Source organism: Pieris brassicae, chromosome 9, assembly GCF_905147105.1.
Source record: "Pieris brassicae chromosome 9, ilPieBrab1.1, whole genome shotgun sequence".
NCBI lineage: Eukaryota > Metazoa > Arthropoda > Insecta > Lepidoptera > Pieridae > Pieris > Pieris brassicae.
The window spans coordinates 5974245-5991943 of NC_059673.1; the positions used below are offsets into that span (position 1 = coordinate 5974245).

The 17699-nt window shown below is 32.6% G+C and overlaps 1 protein-coding gene across 1 annotated transcript; it reads left to right on the forward strand.

Moving 5' to 3' along the window:
• Positions 1–2702: 2702 nt before the first annotated feature.
• On the forward strand, positions 2703–17297 carry LOC123714277 (phospholipase A1 member A). Its single transcript, XM_045668486.1, has 7 exons — positions 2703–2976; positions 11557–11698; positions 12487–12712; positions 13744–13924; positions 14297–14488; positions 15341–15509; positions 16441–17297. The coding sequence occupies exons 1-7, from the start codon at positions 2919–2921 to the stop codon at positions 16541–16543; spliced, it is 1071 nt and encodes a 356-aa protein (XP_045524442.1). The 5' UTR covers positions 2703–2918; the 3' UTR covers positions 16544–17297.
• The last annotated feature ends 402 nt before the right edge of the window (positions 17298–17699 follow it).

Sequence of the window (17699 nt, forward strand, 5' to 3'; positions counted from 1 at the left end):
AATATTGATATATTTTAAGTGGTATGTACGAGGGTATGTACGCGTGTGTGAGTGAGTGTTAGAAGGGTGTGTGTGAGTATGTCAGGCACACGCCTTTAGAGTTCCCCTTCCCTAGAGTTTTTACAGTTGTTCGTTGGAAGTCTTCTCGGGTCAGTAGATACCCAGTCAACAGCAGAGACAGCGGTTGTCTTCGTCAAACAAAGCAGATCAGAAGAGCATTATGAAGGTTGTGTAATGGTTGCAAATCGGAACTTCCTGTAATAAACTGAAACCTGTGTTAGATAAAGGTGTTTCATATTAACTCTATCTTAACGGATTCTTATAGTGTAGTGACGCATGTAGAGGAAAGTATGAAGGTTCGTTAACGCCTACATTTCGTAATATAAATCGAGGATGCGTAACAGATAATCAGGATATTACGTTAACAGGAAAATCAGCATATCCGTTTCAGGCTTTAGAGTATTAAGTGACCATTTTTAGGTTGTATTTTTAGTTGATTCAACTCAACGAGATATAGTACGGAGCCATAAATATTGCACATAGCCCTTAGGAAAGAAATAATCACTTATTTTAACCTATATAACAAAATAACAATAAAGTACTCAGTTCTGAATTCAAATTTTATAAATAATGTTCTAACCGACCCGAAATACGTACTAAACACACGTATTAAAAAAACCATCTGATTCTAAATTTAAATTCTCAAATCCACATGTACATAAATAATCATCAAAATCGGTTTATTAAAAATATACTCATAGTCTAAGAGTCAATAAAAACCTCAACGGCATTTACAAATCGTCTATTTAATTATTATTATTTACAGCAATACATTATATTATATGCTTACGTTTTTATTTTTTTTAATTATATGAGGTACTCACATATGAAATTGTCGTGTTGTCGTACTGGCCACTTTATCCTCAAATATCTCCTCTTTGGTTAGGAATTCCAAATTCAATTTCTTACTGTGCTATTTACTCGTGAATTTGTTTTTCGAAAACCACGATTAATTTATATGTCTCGTTTTATTTATTTTTTATCTTTGCGACACGGCTCGATGGATTAATGATGTGTATGGTTGTGGTGTCGGAAAGAAAACACAGTGCGTTTTCAGTGCCAACTATTCTACTTTGGTTCTTAATACTTCCACAAATAGCATTTCATTTTAAAGTTTTATATATTATATAGATAGACTAGTAACGCCCCTAGTTCACTCGCGAAGATACCGATCTTTATCCCATAAAAAAAAATTTACTTAATTTTCTTAGATTTTAATTATTTCCTTTCAGATTATTAGATACACACTTTGATAATCTAATTAATATACAGATTTTACTTTAGTAAATTTTAGAAATACTTTAGAGGTATTGAAAAATTATTGTATCATAAATTGTTAAAAATAAAAACATAAAATCAAAATGCAAAACTATCTTTTATAATATCAGAAAAGAGATTTATTCGAAGAACTTCCCTATCCACAACATTTGACGTAGTTAAGTTTTGTACCGGCTAAATAATTTCATGTTTTGGAGTTCTGAGCGTGGATAGTCATCGGGAAATGCGATGATTGGGGATGTTTACAGCCCTATACTGCATTGAGTAATAACCTTGTTTAAATAAAATAACATCATTTTTCATAAATAAAGTTTGGATATCCACTGTCCGATAGTAATTAACGATGATATAAAAGTAATACTTTTGTTAACTTAATAATCCTATACTACTATGATAATATGAATTACTAGTACTTTAGTAAGTTACGTACGTAGTTTTCTGAAGAAAGCGTTTTTAAAGCGTTTGATAAAAAAACAACTTGTGTTTTTAAATACTTGATGATGGATTTGACTAGATACTACTTCAATTGATATTTAAATATAGAACAAAACCTGTTGGACATTTTTCGCTGAGCCAAGTTCACTGGGTAAGAACACGTACGGACGTCATTAAATATCGATTTATTTTATTACTAAAGTGCCATAGACGTAGCCGATTATTATGATTGTTTAAACTTATTTAATATTTATTTGTACTGCAAAAAATATGTATCACTGTTAACAATATAAAAGTTTTTATACTTTTGATTTCGTTGGCCTGTTTAATTAAGAATGTATATTCAGACGGAAGGAAAATAATTTAGGTTTTCGTATATCTAGACTTGGCACCAAAATTTATAACGCGCATTCATTATTGCAAAGAAATTAAATTTTTATACAATAAATATGGCAGGTTTTATTAAAATTTAATTATATTAGATTGCGTACTTCGGCAAAATATAAAGTTTTATCTTCTCTAAAGATTATAAAGTGTTCATAACATATCCGTGCTCAGTGAAAATACTCCAATGATTAATTTTCTAGAAGAATAAAACTGGAGTAAAGAGAGCACCAAATTTTATAAGCTATGCCTGTCAAGTTAAATTAGGAGTTTGGCTTATAGGTTTCGTTACCAGGCCATAAAATTATTAAACAAATAAAATAAATTAGGAGTAAAATTTAGTTTATGCAAATAAAAACAAAATCGAAACTAGTTATATTTTCAAAATAGTGTTAATTTAAAAATCAAACGCGCCTCGGACGCGCAATAAATTAAAACGAATATATGGAATTCCAAATTTAAAAAATACTCTTACGATTTTAAAATGCACCTTACCGTTATCAAGGTCGCGTTTCATAACATGATTATGGTGTATGTCAAAACGATTGAAATTACATGCAATTTACCGGAATGTCTTTGTATTCTCAAGAGGGGCGAGGGTCAAACCAACATCATGTATACTTTCGCCGTCAGTTTCCTAACAGCACACGCAGGTTATACACGCGTAGGCAATTAATTTCGTAACCCATACACAGACGACTTTTAGGCTTTTATTTCAAGAATTTTGGATGTTTTAATTTTGATATAAATGTGAATTAAAAATGGTGACTAACGCTCAGTGGTTGTTGGTGATTGGAATAACCGCATTGCAATTTTCCGGTAAGTTCATTTGGGACTGTAATTAAAATCCAGTTTATTAATATATTTTATATATTTATCAAGGTTGATTTTTAATTTGCTTCCGTGAATTTGTTGTTTAAATTTGCATTGAACTTTATGTATGCTAAAATTTAAATATATATATATAATTTAAATATACATATTATATCTAAAAAATAAAATCATCACATAGAAAAAAAAATCATATAATCTGTATGGACGTTTACGTGATTTCCGCATTATTATAAGACTTCCTGTTTAGGCAGGGTAATTTCCACTAAAATATTAAAATAATATGTATGTAAATGTAGGTTTACTTGTTACAAATTTGCACTAATTAATCAACGCATCGTCATGGTTCACATCATCTGATGCGTTGCATCGCCTGCGCATAACAAAGAGTAGTCAGGTGTAGAGATTACGATTACAGTTAAATTGTAAGACGTGAAATAAAATGATGTATTTCTATATGATTTTTTTTGGTTTTGTTTTTTTAATGCCTTTAAATTAAAAAAAAAACTGCCACAGTCGTAGGGCTGTATCACCTTGAATTGCAGAATCTACAACAATATTATTTAACAAAATGATTATTTGCTAACCAGATTTTTTCTTAATTAAATAAAATCGTAATTAAAACAAAATACATTTATGCTATTATAATCGTGGTTGTGGAATATAGGCCATAGACAAATGCCTCTTAGTTAAAGTAGTCTGTGGCTGCGCTACTTCCGAACGTGGTTACGTTATCGTCGACCAACATTCTCGTTGTGTAATCGCTCTCACGCCGAGACATATCCTTATACTTTCGATTTTAACACAAGTTCATAAAGATGCAGTTGCATCTTTCGCCTTTTTAGTGAATGTGTCACATTTGACAGGTTTACAATTCGTGACCAATAAATGACCTGAATTATTATTAGTTACGCCATGAACCAACGAAACGAAAATATCCTCAATTGAGTTCCGGAAATACAGAATAGGTATGCAAATTTCTGTCAGAGGTCAGTTTAAATCTTTGTGAAAGATCGTATATTATAATCTCATCGATACTTGGCTTTTTTATATAATGGGGGGAGAAACAGCATACGGGACGCCCAAAAAGGGCAGTCATCACACCCCATAGATACCTATTCTAAGTAGATGTGTTGCTATTACAATTATGCCTTGGGATAGTACCAATTGATTTCAGACGAGCTCAGTCTTTTTGATCCTTTTTCTTGTCTCGCCTCGTAAGCTACTACTTATATATATTAATTGTGAGTCAATTAACCTTTGGCAGAGCTTTTACATGTCTGTGTATACATATTTTTATCCAAAGAAAATATATATTATTATATTTTTTTTTTCTTTGGATTTTATTTAATTTAATTTTAGTTATAGTTGTGTGTTATTTTGAGTTTTTTTTGTTATTTAATTATGCACTTCTTGTTCATTACTCTCTGCAGGTGTTTCTTTTATTATTAGGGTTGCCTGGAAGAAATCGCTTGTTAGCGATAAGGCCACCTGTTGCCTAATAACTTATGTAACCTACTTAGTTTTTGTTTGTATAATTATGTTTATTATGGTATCAAAGTATAAATAAAAACATAAATAAAACCCCTGTCGATGTAATTTCTATCCACTATATCATAGTGCTATAATCATTGTGTCTTTGAAAATTAAACCACACAAGTGGGTGTATGATAGCGCTGTTTTGCGGTTAGGCCAAGGGCGTTCTATCGGGGCCTATGATCTTGGGGTAATATTTAGAAACGAACTTTAGCGCTAAGTGCTACTCCCGTATGTTAAAAATATATTGCATTGTAGACATTCATGCACACTCATATTCGCAAAACGCGCGTGTATCATACGTAGGGTGCTTATTCACCTTAAAACAGCTCCAAATTTTTGAACATATACTTCTTTTGGCGCGTTAGGGGAAAATGATGAGAGTAAATTTTTACGATGCGCGCGCACACCGTCACACTTTGCTAGCTTAGTTAGCTATTGTCAACATTTTAGTGTTTTCATTGTTCGTGTCGTTTTTTCTACATAGACCATTTTTTTATAAGATTTATACCTTGTTACGCCAAAGAAGTATAACTTCTAACGCGTATACATAAGTAGTACACACACGTTTTTTTCTACGTATATTCATGTCTCATTGGTGGAATGTTATTCACTGGAAACTAAGACAATATCATTTAAATACAATATTATGGGGTTCAAGCCATGCGCGTCATTAATATTAGTTGGGATACTACATACAAGTCGTAAAGAACTGTAGAAAAATTTGGAGCTGTTTTAAGTTTTAGCTGTGATTCAACGAATTTACCGCTTGTTACAAGCGTCTAAGCCCTAAATGATGACTAGACTAACCCATATATATGGGTCAGGTCAATAACTATGAATATAGGGCGTCAGAGTCAGTTAGTGGCTACAGATACCGGCAAACTTTTTGAGCATTAATCGAGGGAGTAGGGGAAAGTTTGCGCATCGTACACAGCGCGGGACACGAACGTAAACTGATTTACCAATCACGCGATGGACACGTCACTCTCCCCCTCCCAGTGATAACTAAAAATCGCTTCTGCGCAGGCAAGGACATTAATGTTCAAGATGTTTGCCGGTATCTGTATCTAAACTATAGTAGGCCATAGCTGTCTCACTGATCTAGTTGCACGTTCAAATCCGGCATAGGTTCGAGTTGATGACCGTTAAACAATATCAAATGGTTAGACAAGTATATGAGTTAATCATACTTTTAATTTATGTCTTAAAGTTATCGGACCGGGTACTTTTGCAACGTTGTCAATCAATCAATTTTGTAAATGCATAAGTTAAATCAAAAAAAGATGTCAAGGAAAATTAACATCGCGTGAGTTACAAATTTATACGATTTACGTATTTTTATATATTGAATTTATATAAAAACCTATTACATAATTAGAATTAAAACAAATTTTATTTCAGATTTCGTTATCTGTTTTATGATATTTTTTGAACTTGAAAAGACAAGTAGATGATCAGCCTGCTGTGCCTGACACACGCCGTCGACTTTTTGGGTTTTGATTTCCTCACGATGTCTTTCCCGTTCGAGCGAATATTAAATGTGCACACACCAATGGACTTTCCGGGACTTACCGGGGATCGAACCTACGACCTCAGGAATGACAGTCGCACGCTGAAGCCACTAGGCCAACACTTCTGATAAATGTCATAACAAAATAAAAGCAACTTTCTATTATATTACTAAAGTTTTTCATAACTATAAATGATATAGTTTATTGTAACATAAAAAATATGTGTACGTTTTATATTTTCATTAAAAGTTAAACAATGTGGAATTGTCTTTGTACTACGAGTACTACCATTTATATATGTAACTTTTGAGATCACATAATTATAGTTTGTAAGAATTCTGTTAGCAATAATTATTAAGAAAACAGAATGCTGTTTTTGCCTGTTAATATACAATCAGTTTTTATTGTTATTTGTGTTGTCCTATGTAAGCTTTTATTCTTATATCCATCGGCTAACCAAACACAACAAATTAACAAATTACTGCTTCGCATGTACTCAGAGGGTTGTTTAGCATTATCTGCATAGATAGACATCTGATTAGAGGAGCATTACAACCGACGTTGGTCCTCACTGCTTTAACGTAAAAGAGAGGAACTTCATTTGACTTAAAACATTTGGTAAATCTACCCAGTTATTTAATATTTTGTAAACAAAGAAAATGCCTTTCTGGTAGGATCAGGTGCTGTATGTAATAGTTACGTACGTGAAGGATAAATTGAGTAATAAAAATATACTTAATTAAAAATAAATTTCATAATAAAAGGTCAAGACTTTGACCCAATATTCATTATATGCATAAATAATAAGTAGTAGGAAGTATAAATCTTTGGCAACCTCTGTTATTTATACTTCTAAGCTTCAACTGATGTAATAGCAAATTATAGATTATCATAATAACTGACCGTTATTATCTTAATCGCTTTTTACCGTTTTATAGTAAAAATATTATTTGACTATAATAATTACAAATATTATTTAGGTTAACAAAAATCCAAAGAACAGCGCCAGTGTTCTACCTTCAATGCGAAGGGCTCTGTTGGCTCGAATAACTACTCGCACAAGGGCGTCCTGCAGGTCTCGATCCTTGGCTTATGTCGTCGTGAGGTAGCGACAGTATTAGTGTTCCTTCCGTCTTTATACGCAAGACCGTAGTTCTTTGAAGATTCGTAGCGCTAATGCAACCTTGAAGTGCGGAACAAAACTCATGATGATGAGATTAGGATCGCTGTCTGTACCGCTCACTAATATTTTAGCTATTTTTATTTTGAAAAGTGTTTATTACTAAGCTCATGTAAAGGCTCATTCATTGCTGGTTTAACTTTCGCCTATCAAAAATTCCCTTTAGAATATTGCTGTCGCTATTTCTAAAGCGCTGTATGCATGCGGGCCTTTTCCGCTGGATTGGTCACTTAGAGCAATAATGTTAATTAGGTAAAGGTAGTGGTAGGTAAACTGTCGCAACCAATCTTGGCATTTAGCATAATCAATCGTTAGTTTAATGATACATGTAATTAGGTGAAATTCTTATAAATTACGATTCAAGTTACTTTTGCTTACACTCATTATCTTGTGTAGTAATTTCATTATATTGAGACACCGTATAAGAGATGTTCCGATGCACACTACGATATAAAGTATTGTGTAAACCTAATTAAAAAATAGATTTTGTATGAGTCACCATTATGACTATTATATCCAGATTTTTCTACGTGTTATTGTCATATAATATCTGAGTTACAATAATTCTTTTACCGCGCCTGTCTGGTCAGGCGTCATACGACTAAGATATTAGAAACTAAATATGTAATAAAAAGGTACAAATTATTGGTCACAGTCTTTATACTAACTATATTCCACTATAAGGTCACACACTGTCTGCCTTCAGACCGTAGCTCATGTCTGAGCGTCGTGGTTAGCAAGGAAACATCTGGAGCAGGCAATGAGTTTCCACCGGTTTCTGTCTCTTACAGTGACATATGTCTCTTACAGTATTGAGACAGTCTCTATTGAGACAGTCTCTTACAGCGTTGAGTCTTTCACTTGGTCGGTCCATCCGGTTGGTGAACGGTCAAATGATATTTGGTTTTTCCAAGTTCATATCTCAGCGTATTGTATGGCCGAAGTATGATATAATTCGTTGTCGGCATACGTCAGGTTCAATGTATTGTTGCGCTTCAATTAAAACCAAGTATAGACGAATCAATTTAATAAGAACTCGCAAACTTGAACTTCTGAAAATATACAACAATAATACTTCTGCTTTCGCTATCTTTATAGAGTAAGTAGTTGTAGTATTTTTTTTACGTAAAGGATCCAAACGGGGAGGAGACTCATCTGATGTTAAGGGATACGTACTTGCGAGCCTTCTGGCTATATGTAGTTACCGCCCTTTTAAGAATTGGCACGCTCTTTTCATGAAGGACCCTAAGTCAAATTGGTTCGGAAAACTTCAGCGTGGAATGGTTCCGCGGCAGAAACAGCGTTAACGATCAGTTGTAGATCGACTTCGAAGTAATACGGATGGTATTTTGTATTCTGCGTTGACGTCGGATGATAAAACTCTGCATAACTGCATACTTTATCATCGTACTTTTTGAGTTTAAAATAAAATTACTAATAATATATTTAGCCCCAAAGGGAAAGCGTTGACAATTTAAAATACCTTGCCGTTATGCAAATATAGATTATTTGAAAAATAAATTATGGAATAATATAATTTTATTCCTAAAAGTGGAAAGTGTTTCTATTAGCAGGTGAAAGTGGCATTGCCTTGCGGAGGAAAATCCCGGCCAAAACGCTAGAGCCCTTTGGACACTGAAAATCTTATTTACCAGAGGTCTTTATAGATTGGTCCTGCTTTGTATTAAATGTTATGATTCATTGTTACATAAGTTCTGTCTTGTCACGTCTAATATTATTATTATAAAGGCAGACATACGTAATAGGGCAATTGAATTTTGAAATCACTACCTTTTCTAACAAGGGAATTGCTAAGGCGCAATTATCACCTTTGTTCTCTCACAAATATATGTGTTTAATTTCGTAACACATCTTTTGAAATTCTAGCATATTCCAAACAAAAAAAAAGTGCGTGCGTACAAACTAAACATGTCAGAAGTGAAACTTCTTTGGCAAACTAATTTTTAAGTCTGCTTATATTTATACAAATCTAAAACTTTAGATTTCCGAGACTTAGAGGGAGCGAAAAAGGAAGATATTCTAGGAATTTAATCAATTTAATCAATAGTAAAATAGTAATACAAATGATAGTAACAATTTTTTTTTTTCATTCATACATTATTCGACACGATTTCTATTGGTATTATTGTGACCGAAGCATTATGTAAAATATGCTATATAAGCTCGTGTCTCAACATTATCCAAATATCTTGTAAAACTAGCATCTATTATCGTTCTTCTCTCGCTCCGTGGCTATTTGTTTCATGCTACTCTCTCTCTCTCTCTCAATCGGTCTCAATCGCTCTCTCCCTTTTCTTTGACAAAAATCCCGTGAAAAGCATGCATGCGCAAGTTTCAAAAAATCCACTCGGTCCATAGTTAGTTGAGCCTTTGTACCCAACTTATGTACAACAATGTACTTCTTTGAATATTTGTAGAGAACATATGGGATGGCGTGGTAGTCACTCAAAGTCGAATTATTGGGAGTTAAATAGAACAGGTGCATAGAGAGCAAATCACACATTTCCGCTTCCGGGAATTTAATAATAATATGTACTAGAAATAATTTATGTTATATTTTCCTTTATGAGCAGTGTTGGCCTAGTGGCTTCAACGTGCGACTCTCATCCCTCAGGCTTTCTTTCTATGTGCACATTTAACATTCGCTCGAACGGTGAAAGAAAACATCGCGAGGAAACCGGCTTGCCTTAGACCCAAAAAGTCGACGGTATGTGTCAGGCACAGAAGGCTGATCACCTACTTGCCTATTCGATTAACAAATTATCATGAAACAAATAGACAAATCTGAGGCCCAGACCTAAAAAGGTTGAACGCAATTGATATATTTTGTTAATATATGAGACAGACACATTCCAGCATATGTTCCTTTTATTATTATTAAGACCTATCAATAATTATTATTTTAACTGAAATGCCATGCCAATGAACATGCAGTTCCTTAATCAAGTGAGACATAAAGGAGGCATTTATACTGCTTAAATTATCACAATAATTAATTAAAATATGATATTTAAAAAAAAAACAATCAGAAATATTTTTATAGTAATAAGTTACGAAACAAATATGCTCAATGTATAAAAAATTATACAGATCACTTTGGACCTTGTATATTTCGTAATAAAAACCAGTTTTTAAAGAACCTATCGAACGTCCTACTTAAAAACTGAATATTCATTTTATGTAAAACATTTATTTATACTGCACATATTATTAAATTTCAATTTATTCAATAATAAAAAAAACTAAACGTCATTTTATACGAATATGTGAAATCACTATTATATACATATAGACAATAAATAATACTCTTTACCACTCTCGTGATATTGAAACTAGATAATCGTGACATGACATTAATAGAGCAATATTAATATTTTTATTATACATTTTTATAAAATCCTGATTTAATTATAAAAAATTAAGTTAAGTTACATGTACACACGTATAAATTACTAACTTAACCTTTCACTAATACATATTTTATTACGCCATCTGTGATTTATGTTACAAATGTTGATAAGGGTTCGGTAAAGTGTGCGGCATCAGGTTGTTTTATCATGAGAGACAATTCAGAGACGGATGTTTACAAATTTTTATAATTACAGATTATACTTGCGTTTATTATGAATTAAAGATTTATGTAAATTAATCTTAGGTTAGTTTTTGACACGGTTTTATCAAACAACTTGTCAAAAGTTTGATACCTGTCAGCTAAAACCAAATTATTGGAGTAAAAAATTTACCTTAACCTTCGCTGTACAGCAAAAAATGTCTTAAATGTCAGGTTATTTCTTATTATCTGCGTTATTTGACCTTAAACATTTAAATGTAGCATAGATATATAAAATTAGTATTATCAATAAAAATCATTTCAACAGATTATGTATTTATTTTAATTAAACATTCCTAGTTTCGTATTTTGGCTTCAGTATCACTTGATAACTCAGGAATAAGTAGGTAATAGTGTCCCTTCAAGGGAGCTTAGTTAAAATGCCTTAACAGTAGTGTACGAGTACCTATATAAAAAGTCGAAAACTAAACTTTTATGAAAATGACAGTTCGTGTCGACAAATTTCCATACAAATTTAGTTGTCGACTTTCTACATACACTACTGTTAAGACATCTCGACAAGCCCGCAGGGGTCCAGCGTTGGTATTAAATGCTACAATACCATTTTTTATCTAAGAAAAAATGTTATAATGTACAATATCATTTATGCGTAACTATAATCAATTATTATAAGTAGATTTTTATATGAATAATATGCATATTATAACAAACATTATGTATTTATTTAAGGGAAATATCTTTTACAGTATCGAAAACTCAGCGGGAGAACCTTGTTGGCGATGATCGTGAGAAACCTCAAACCGCTCGCGATGTCTTCAATACAACTTCGTGTATTCCTCCTCCGTATAGATGTCCCCACCCGAGAATGCAGTTTTTCTTATATACAAGGTATCTATTTTGTTTTAAAAACTGTAATTTACAACTTGCTAGTCCTGGTTTCACCCGTGTTACGTTGCCTTCCTTAATGAATCGAGCATAGCTCTACCACAAGTTAGACAAAAATTCATTTGTATTGCGTACACCTGGTGCGCTGGAGTACATACACAAATTATAATTTACGGGTGATATAGAGTATACAGTAAAAGCTCCCTATTTGCGCTTCCGTCATCCGCGGATTAAAAAAATGCAACCCAATTTCTTTATTCGCGGCAAAAAAAATCTTTATTCGCAGATCTAAAATTTCATACTAAATTTACATATACGCCGCGAATAAATAGATTTTACTGTATAGCCATAATAGGTATTATTTATGCCATGTCTTAGGTGTTACCTATGAACAAATATCATCAGCCTCGGTCCAGGATAACACACAAACCAATTTTTTTCATTCTTAATTTTCGCCGTTCTATTTCCTAATTGTAAAAACATACTAACTCCGCCGTCGCAGCGACCTAGAGGGAGTGTTTGGCCTTGTAATAACTTAGCAATTATTTAGTGCTTATGATGTAGACTTCCCAGATACATATTTACTATATTAATACTGAATCAGAGCGATACATATAACAGGGTTTAATTCCCGGAATTATTATTTGGACGATCACTATCTAATTAATTAGTATTGTCACATATTTATTGTCATAAATAGACAAACAAATTCATAATTAAAATAGCTAATATTGCGACGGTTAGAACTGTAATACTTATGGTGATTAAATATTTCGAGAAACTATTTTCAGAACCACTCAGGAAAAAGGCGAACTGATCAACACTCTCGATAACGACTCACTAAAATATTCTAAATTCAATCCTAAGCACCCGACGAAAATCGTAGTCCATGGATTTGGTGGAGGCAGGAATCTATCACCGAGCACTGATATGAGAAACGCATATTTCAAAAGAGGGAATTACAATATATTTATTGTTGATTACGGGACCTTAGTTAAGGAGCCTTGTCTTGGTCAGGTGCGTAAATAAAACCGAAAGCTATATTTTTAAAATATTTCTATACATACTCGTAATAATTAGTAGATATATGTGATTTCAAACATTTCATATATTATAAGGAAGTCCAACACATGTTTTTAATGCGACAATTAATCATTATATTCCATAATTATTTTTCTTTGCCTTCAAAAAGTCTAACAGGACTCTGACAATGTATTGTATAACGTAATATATTTAGCGTCTGAGATAATATACATATATATATATATATATATATATATATATATATATATATTTTAATAATAATAACAATGTGGCATAGCCCGACATTTTAGTAACATAATTAATTTATGATTCTAATTGCATCTTTACTGTATTACATAAAATGTTTAATTCGATATTATAAAGTTTGCTAAAAACTTTTTCATTATATATGGATAATCTTGTCTATGGCCCATGTATATGTTATTATTTTTTTAGCCTTCAATTAATAATATACTAAGAGTTTACAGATAGGTTGAGCGAGGACAGAGGTATAATAAATAATAATTTATATTGAATGAATTTCCTCCGCTCCATTTATGCCGATGTCACGGTCGTATCGTTTATTCGTAACATTTAATTTTACAATTAATTTGATGTTATTAATTAGATTTTATTCGGATTGACATTATGTGGTAATTATTCAGTAAGCCATGCTTAATGCCAATTAAAAGTTAAGCCTTTTACAAATTTTAACCCAATGAGAATCAAAAATTTAAAGCCGCCAATTCTTAATGTATTTTTGTGCGTGTAACCAACACGACAATGAATAGAATAAAACAGCTGTTTAACAAACAATAGCTATTCGAAACTTATAAATAATACATGTAGTCGTTGTTTACTATAAAAGCAAATATTTAGTCATTTTATGTTGAAAGCTGTAATGAAAATGGTGGTTAACCATCTACGGACATAATATTTCAGTTCATGTCATGATAAAAATGTAGTTGTTGAAACTACTAATTTGATGTAATTGATTTTAAAATATAATAATAAAATCTTTCTAGATAGAATGGGCTCCGCGGTTTGCAAGTCTCTGCATTGCACAGTTAGTAGAATATGTGCAGTACCACCCAAGTAAAGGAATTCCTCCGGAGAAAATTCATACTATAGGATACAGTGTTGGTGCCCACATTCTAGGCCTTGTAGCTAACCACATAACAGAAGGAAAACTAGGAAGGATCACAGGTATATTTGTTATGTTATAAATAATATTAAACGGTTTATTTACAACATATGTCATGTATTATATCTTAGCAGTGGTGGCCGGCGGCGGGAGTGACGTGTCGATCGCGTGATTGGCAAATCAGTTGACGTTAGTGTCCCGCGCTGTGTACGATGCGAAAAAATTTCCCCCACTCCCTTGTTTAATGCTTGAGAAGTGTGCCGGTATCTGTACAACTGTTAGTTGTTACTAAGATAAAATAACAACTAAATGTTTGTAATATATAAAGTTAAGACTGTTAGTTTATAGCAATTTCCTAGGTCTATAGTTTTCTAAACTTGTAAAACCTAAGTTTTTTGTATAGTGCTTATTATTATCTAATAATCAATTTTCAGGTTTAGACCCAACAATATTTTTCTACATGGGAAATAATCGTTCGCGAGATTTAGATTATACTGACGCTGAATTTGTGGATATTTTTCACACTGGTGCAGGCATTCTTGGTCAATGGGGTCCAAATGGACATGCCGACTTTTATGTCAACGGAGGGTCCAGCCAGCCTGGCTGTGCTCATGATACTATTTTTCGTATGTATTATTATTAGTTTTATCCAATATGTATCTAGTATCTTAGTCATCTATGTACCTTAGAATAAATAAGCGCTAAGAATCCCGAATGTTAAAAGTTTATCTGATTTTGTCATACGGGAGTCATAGTTCACGCTAAGTATTGTTCATGAAAGCCAGTCTAACTTCACGGAAAATACCCTTTAGTTGAGCGCTACCTTGCGATTGTCTTTGACATCAAAGTCTAACTAAATACTTAGCGCATGACCTTAAGGTATAGCGCTATCTCGTGACAGTTTCAGAAATCAGGAGCAAGATCGAGATAAGACTTTTCTTTATTTTCTTCATAGATAGCGTTATATTAAAAATGCATCAATTAGAAGGAATTTATGAAAGGGAAGGAATTAAGGATAAAGGGAAAGAGTACCTTACTCAGTGGAATTTTGGCAATCGATAAATAATTCGGATGGCTCAGGCTGGGAATCGAAGTCAAATCCTCCCTATCCGAGAAATCTGTTCTCTGCTGCTGAAAAACCAGCTGTTTAGTTCCAGTATAGATAAATACAGGGCGCCACCCAAACGCATACAAAAAAATTCATTCAAATCGGTCCAGCCGTTTACGAGGACTTCTGTACCCACGTACAGTGGAATTATACAACTAGTTTATATATTAAAGTCTACTATATATGTATATATATTCGGACGCTGTCACCTAATAATAGGTCAAGGACTTGATGAAATTTTTGCATTATGTTAATTTTTAATATTATTTATCCCGAGTTTATAAAGTATGCCAAAGTTATAATAATTTATTTCACAAATTAAATGATTCTTTATAATTTTAACTAAACGTATTTTATTAATTATTTTCAGAAACCTTATCATGTGACCATACTAAAGTAACACCGTACTTCATAGAGTCAATCAATAGCCGTACTGGTTTCTGGGCTGGACCATGTCCCAGTCTTTTTTCCTACCTCATTGGCTGGTGCGAGCCAAAAGACACTGAGTATGTACTGATGGGTGAACATGTTACGCATAAGTAAGTTCATTACGTTATATTAGTACTCCAAAATTTAATTAAGCATTCGTATTAGTTGATTTAGAATCGAACTTTACTACAATCCTTCATGTCAAAGACTATGGGAGTCGGACTTACCGCTGTCTTACCACGAAATTAAAGTTCATTACGATTCCTAACTAAACGAATAAGCCCATTTTCATTCATCTATATACCTAGTTATATTTATTAAGGATTCTGCATCTGTTTGATTAAACTTTTTATAAATCTTTCTCTACTTCTTCCGTACCTAACACGAGTAATTTGTCGACATAAATGGAAAATAGAATTACTTAGTTATTTATGACTGTAACTATTATTGACATGCAGAGATTTTACTGAAAAGTAATCGGAGACAAATTCTGATTCATGAATCTCTAAAAAATAGTAACTCTTGAAACTAGGTTTAGAGTCTACAATACGAACCTGCTTAACGTAACGATTACAACATTAACAATATTTTATTTTCTTTAACATGATTACATGAAACCAGCTATCACAGGGAGCAAATGTCACTTTCAGCTAATATTTTACTGAAAGTGATATGTTTGCAAAGGAAATATATTGAATCACAATACAATTCATTTAATTAGGCTTTCCAATTGGCAACGAAATGCAATCCCAATATCGTAATAACCCGTTACAGATAGTATTAGGTATATCAGTTCAATGAATCATAAAAACATACCGGAGATGCTTTTTATCTTAATAGATGATCAGCATTTGCCAGATACATGATATTAGGAAATCACCGTCTATGTATATTTAAAGTGATGATCATTATTGGCTTAGTGCCTTGGTCTCTCTTATCTATTTAGAAACATAATTATCACGAAACAGATATTGAAATTCAGATTTCAGTGGCGGACGTTAGATCACTTACAATGCACTGGTATATTTGAAATGTTTGCAGAGCACGCGGTGTGTACTACGTCACGACGAATGCAAAGCCACCTTATGCCAGAGGATTCCCCGGAAAAGGCCGAAGAGTCAGATCTTTAATACCATATAGATAACTGTGATACTAATATTAACTTAACTTGCCTCTAACTCAGAGTTACCTTTTGTACCTACCTCAAAATTGTTACAAAGTGTGCTTCGGTGTAATTTTTATAGTTTATGTTAAATTACCGTTTTTATATTGTCAAAACTGTTTTGTCATAAGCGCCATCTCGTGTTAGTTTTGAAAAAGTAGCGGAGTCGCAAGCTGGGAAATTAATAACTTTATTTATGTAAATCATAGATGGCGTTAAATTCAAAAAATTAATATGCATTTCATAGAATCAGTCTTGGTTCCAAGTCGCACGTTTTAGAAGTTATTGGTAGCGTTGATGAACCCATAAAATTATTTTGCACAATTTGTAGGATTAGCCAAATCATGAAGTGATAAATTCTTCAATAAGCCAACCACATATTAATAACTGAAATTTATAGTCATGTATAATTTTCATATAGACTTATGTTTTTCCTATTTATTTTGGCATAGTTAAATATGTTTCATTTTGATCAACTTCAACTTCAAAAACGCGGAGACTTGTGTACTGTGATTTGTTGTACTCTTAACAAAACTAATTACTTGATGCAAATAAACAAGCTATAATTTTATTAACCTCTTTATTCATATTAATTAAATTTGATAATATAAAAATTATCTTATGGCTCTTTCTATCAAATTGAACTAATGACGTGCTGAAGAGAAACGTATAGTTAGAATAGTTAATTTGTTTAAATTATTCTTTACACTAAGTGGGCTCAATTTGTTTATAAGGTGAATCGTAATTATAATTCTTGTACAGAAGTTCTTTATAAGTTATAAATAAAGTATACTAATATATATATATATATATATAGTAATAAAGTAATTATTATGTTTTATTTGTATTTAATGTTGCCAAAACAAATACAGCCAGCGTCCATACTCTGTAACTTCCAATGACGATTGGAAGAAAAGTGAACAGTTCCTCCATTTCAAAGAGAGGGTCCTCGACCTCTTAGGCCCCAGTGGCTATTCTTTTTTGTAATGGAACCTTCATGTTCTCCTGAAGAGCCTTTACAGGTCAGCTTTGGCTGTTTTGGCGAGCTTAGCTCTGCCGGGAATGAGATTTTCCCATGACTACAAAGTTTTTCCTGCTACAATCGGACCTCGGTTTAGGCCGCCACGGGTTGGTCAAT

Coding starts and splice junctions, on each gene's coding strand:
- LOC123714277 (XM_045668486.1), top strand. CDS start 2,919: ATGGTGACTAACGCTCAGTGGTTGTTGGTGATTGGAATAACCGCATTG. Junction 2,977..11,556: donor AACCGCATTGCAATTTTCCG/GTAAGTTCATTT, acceptor TATCTTTTACAG/TATCGAAAACTCAGCGGGAG. Junction 12,713..13,743: donor AGGAGCCTTGTCTTGGTCAG/GTGCGTAAATAA, acceptor AAATCTTTCTAG/ATAGAATGGGCTCCGCGGTT.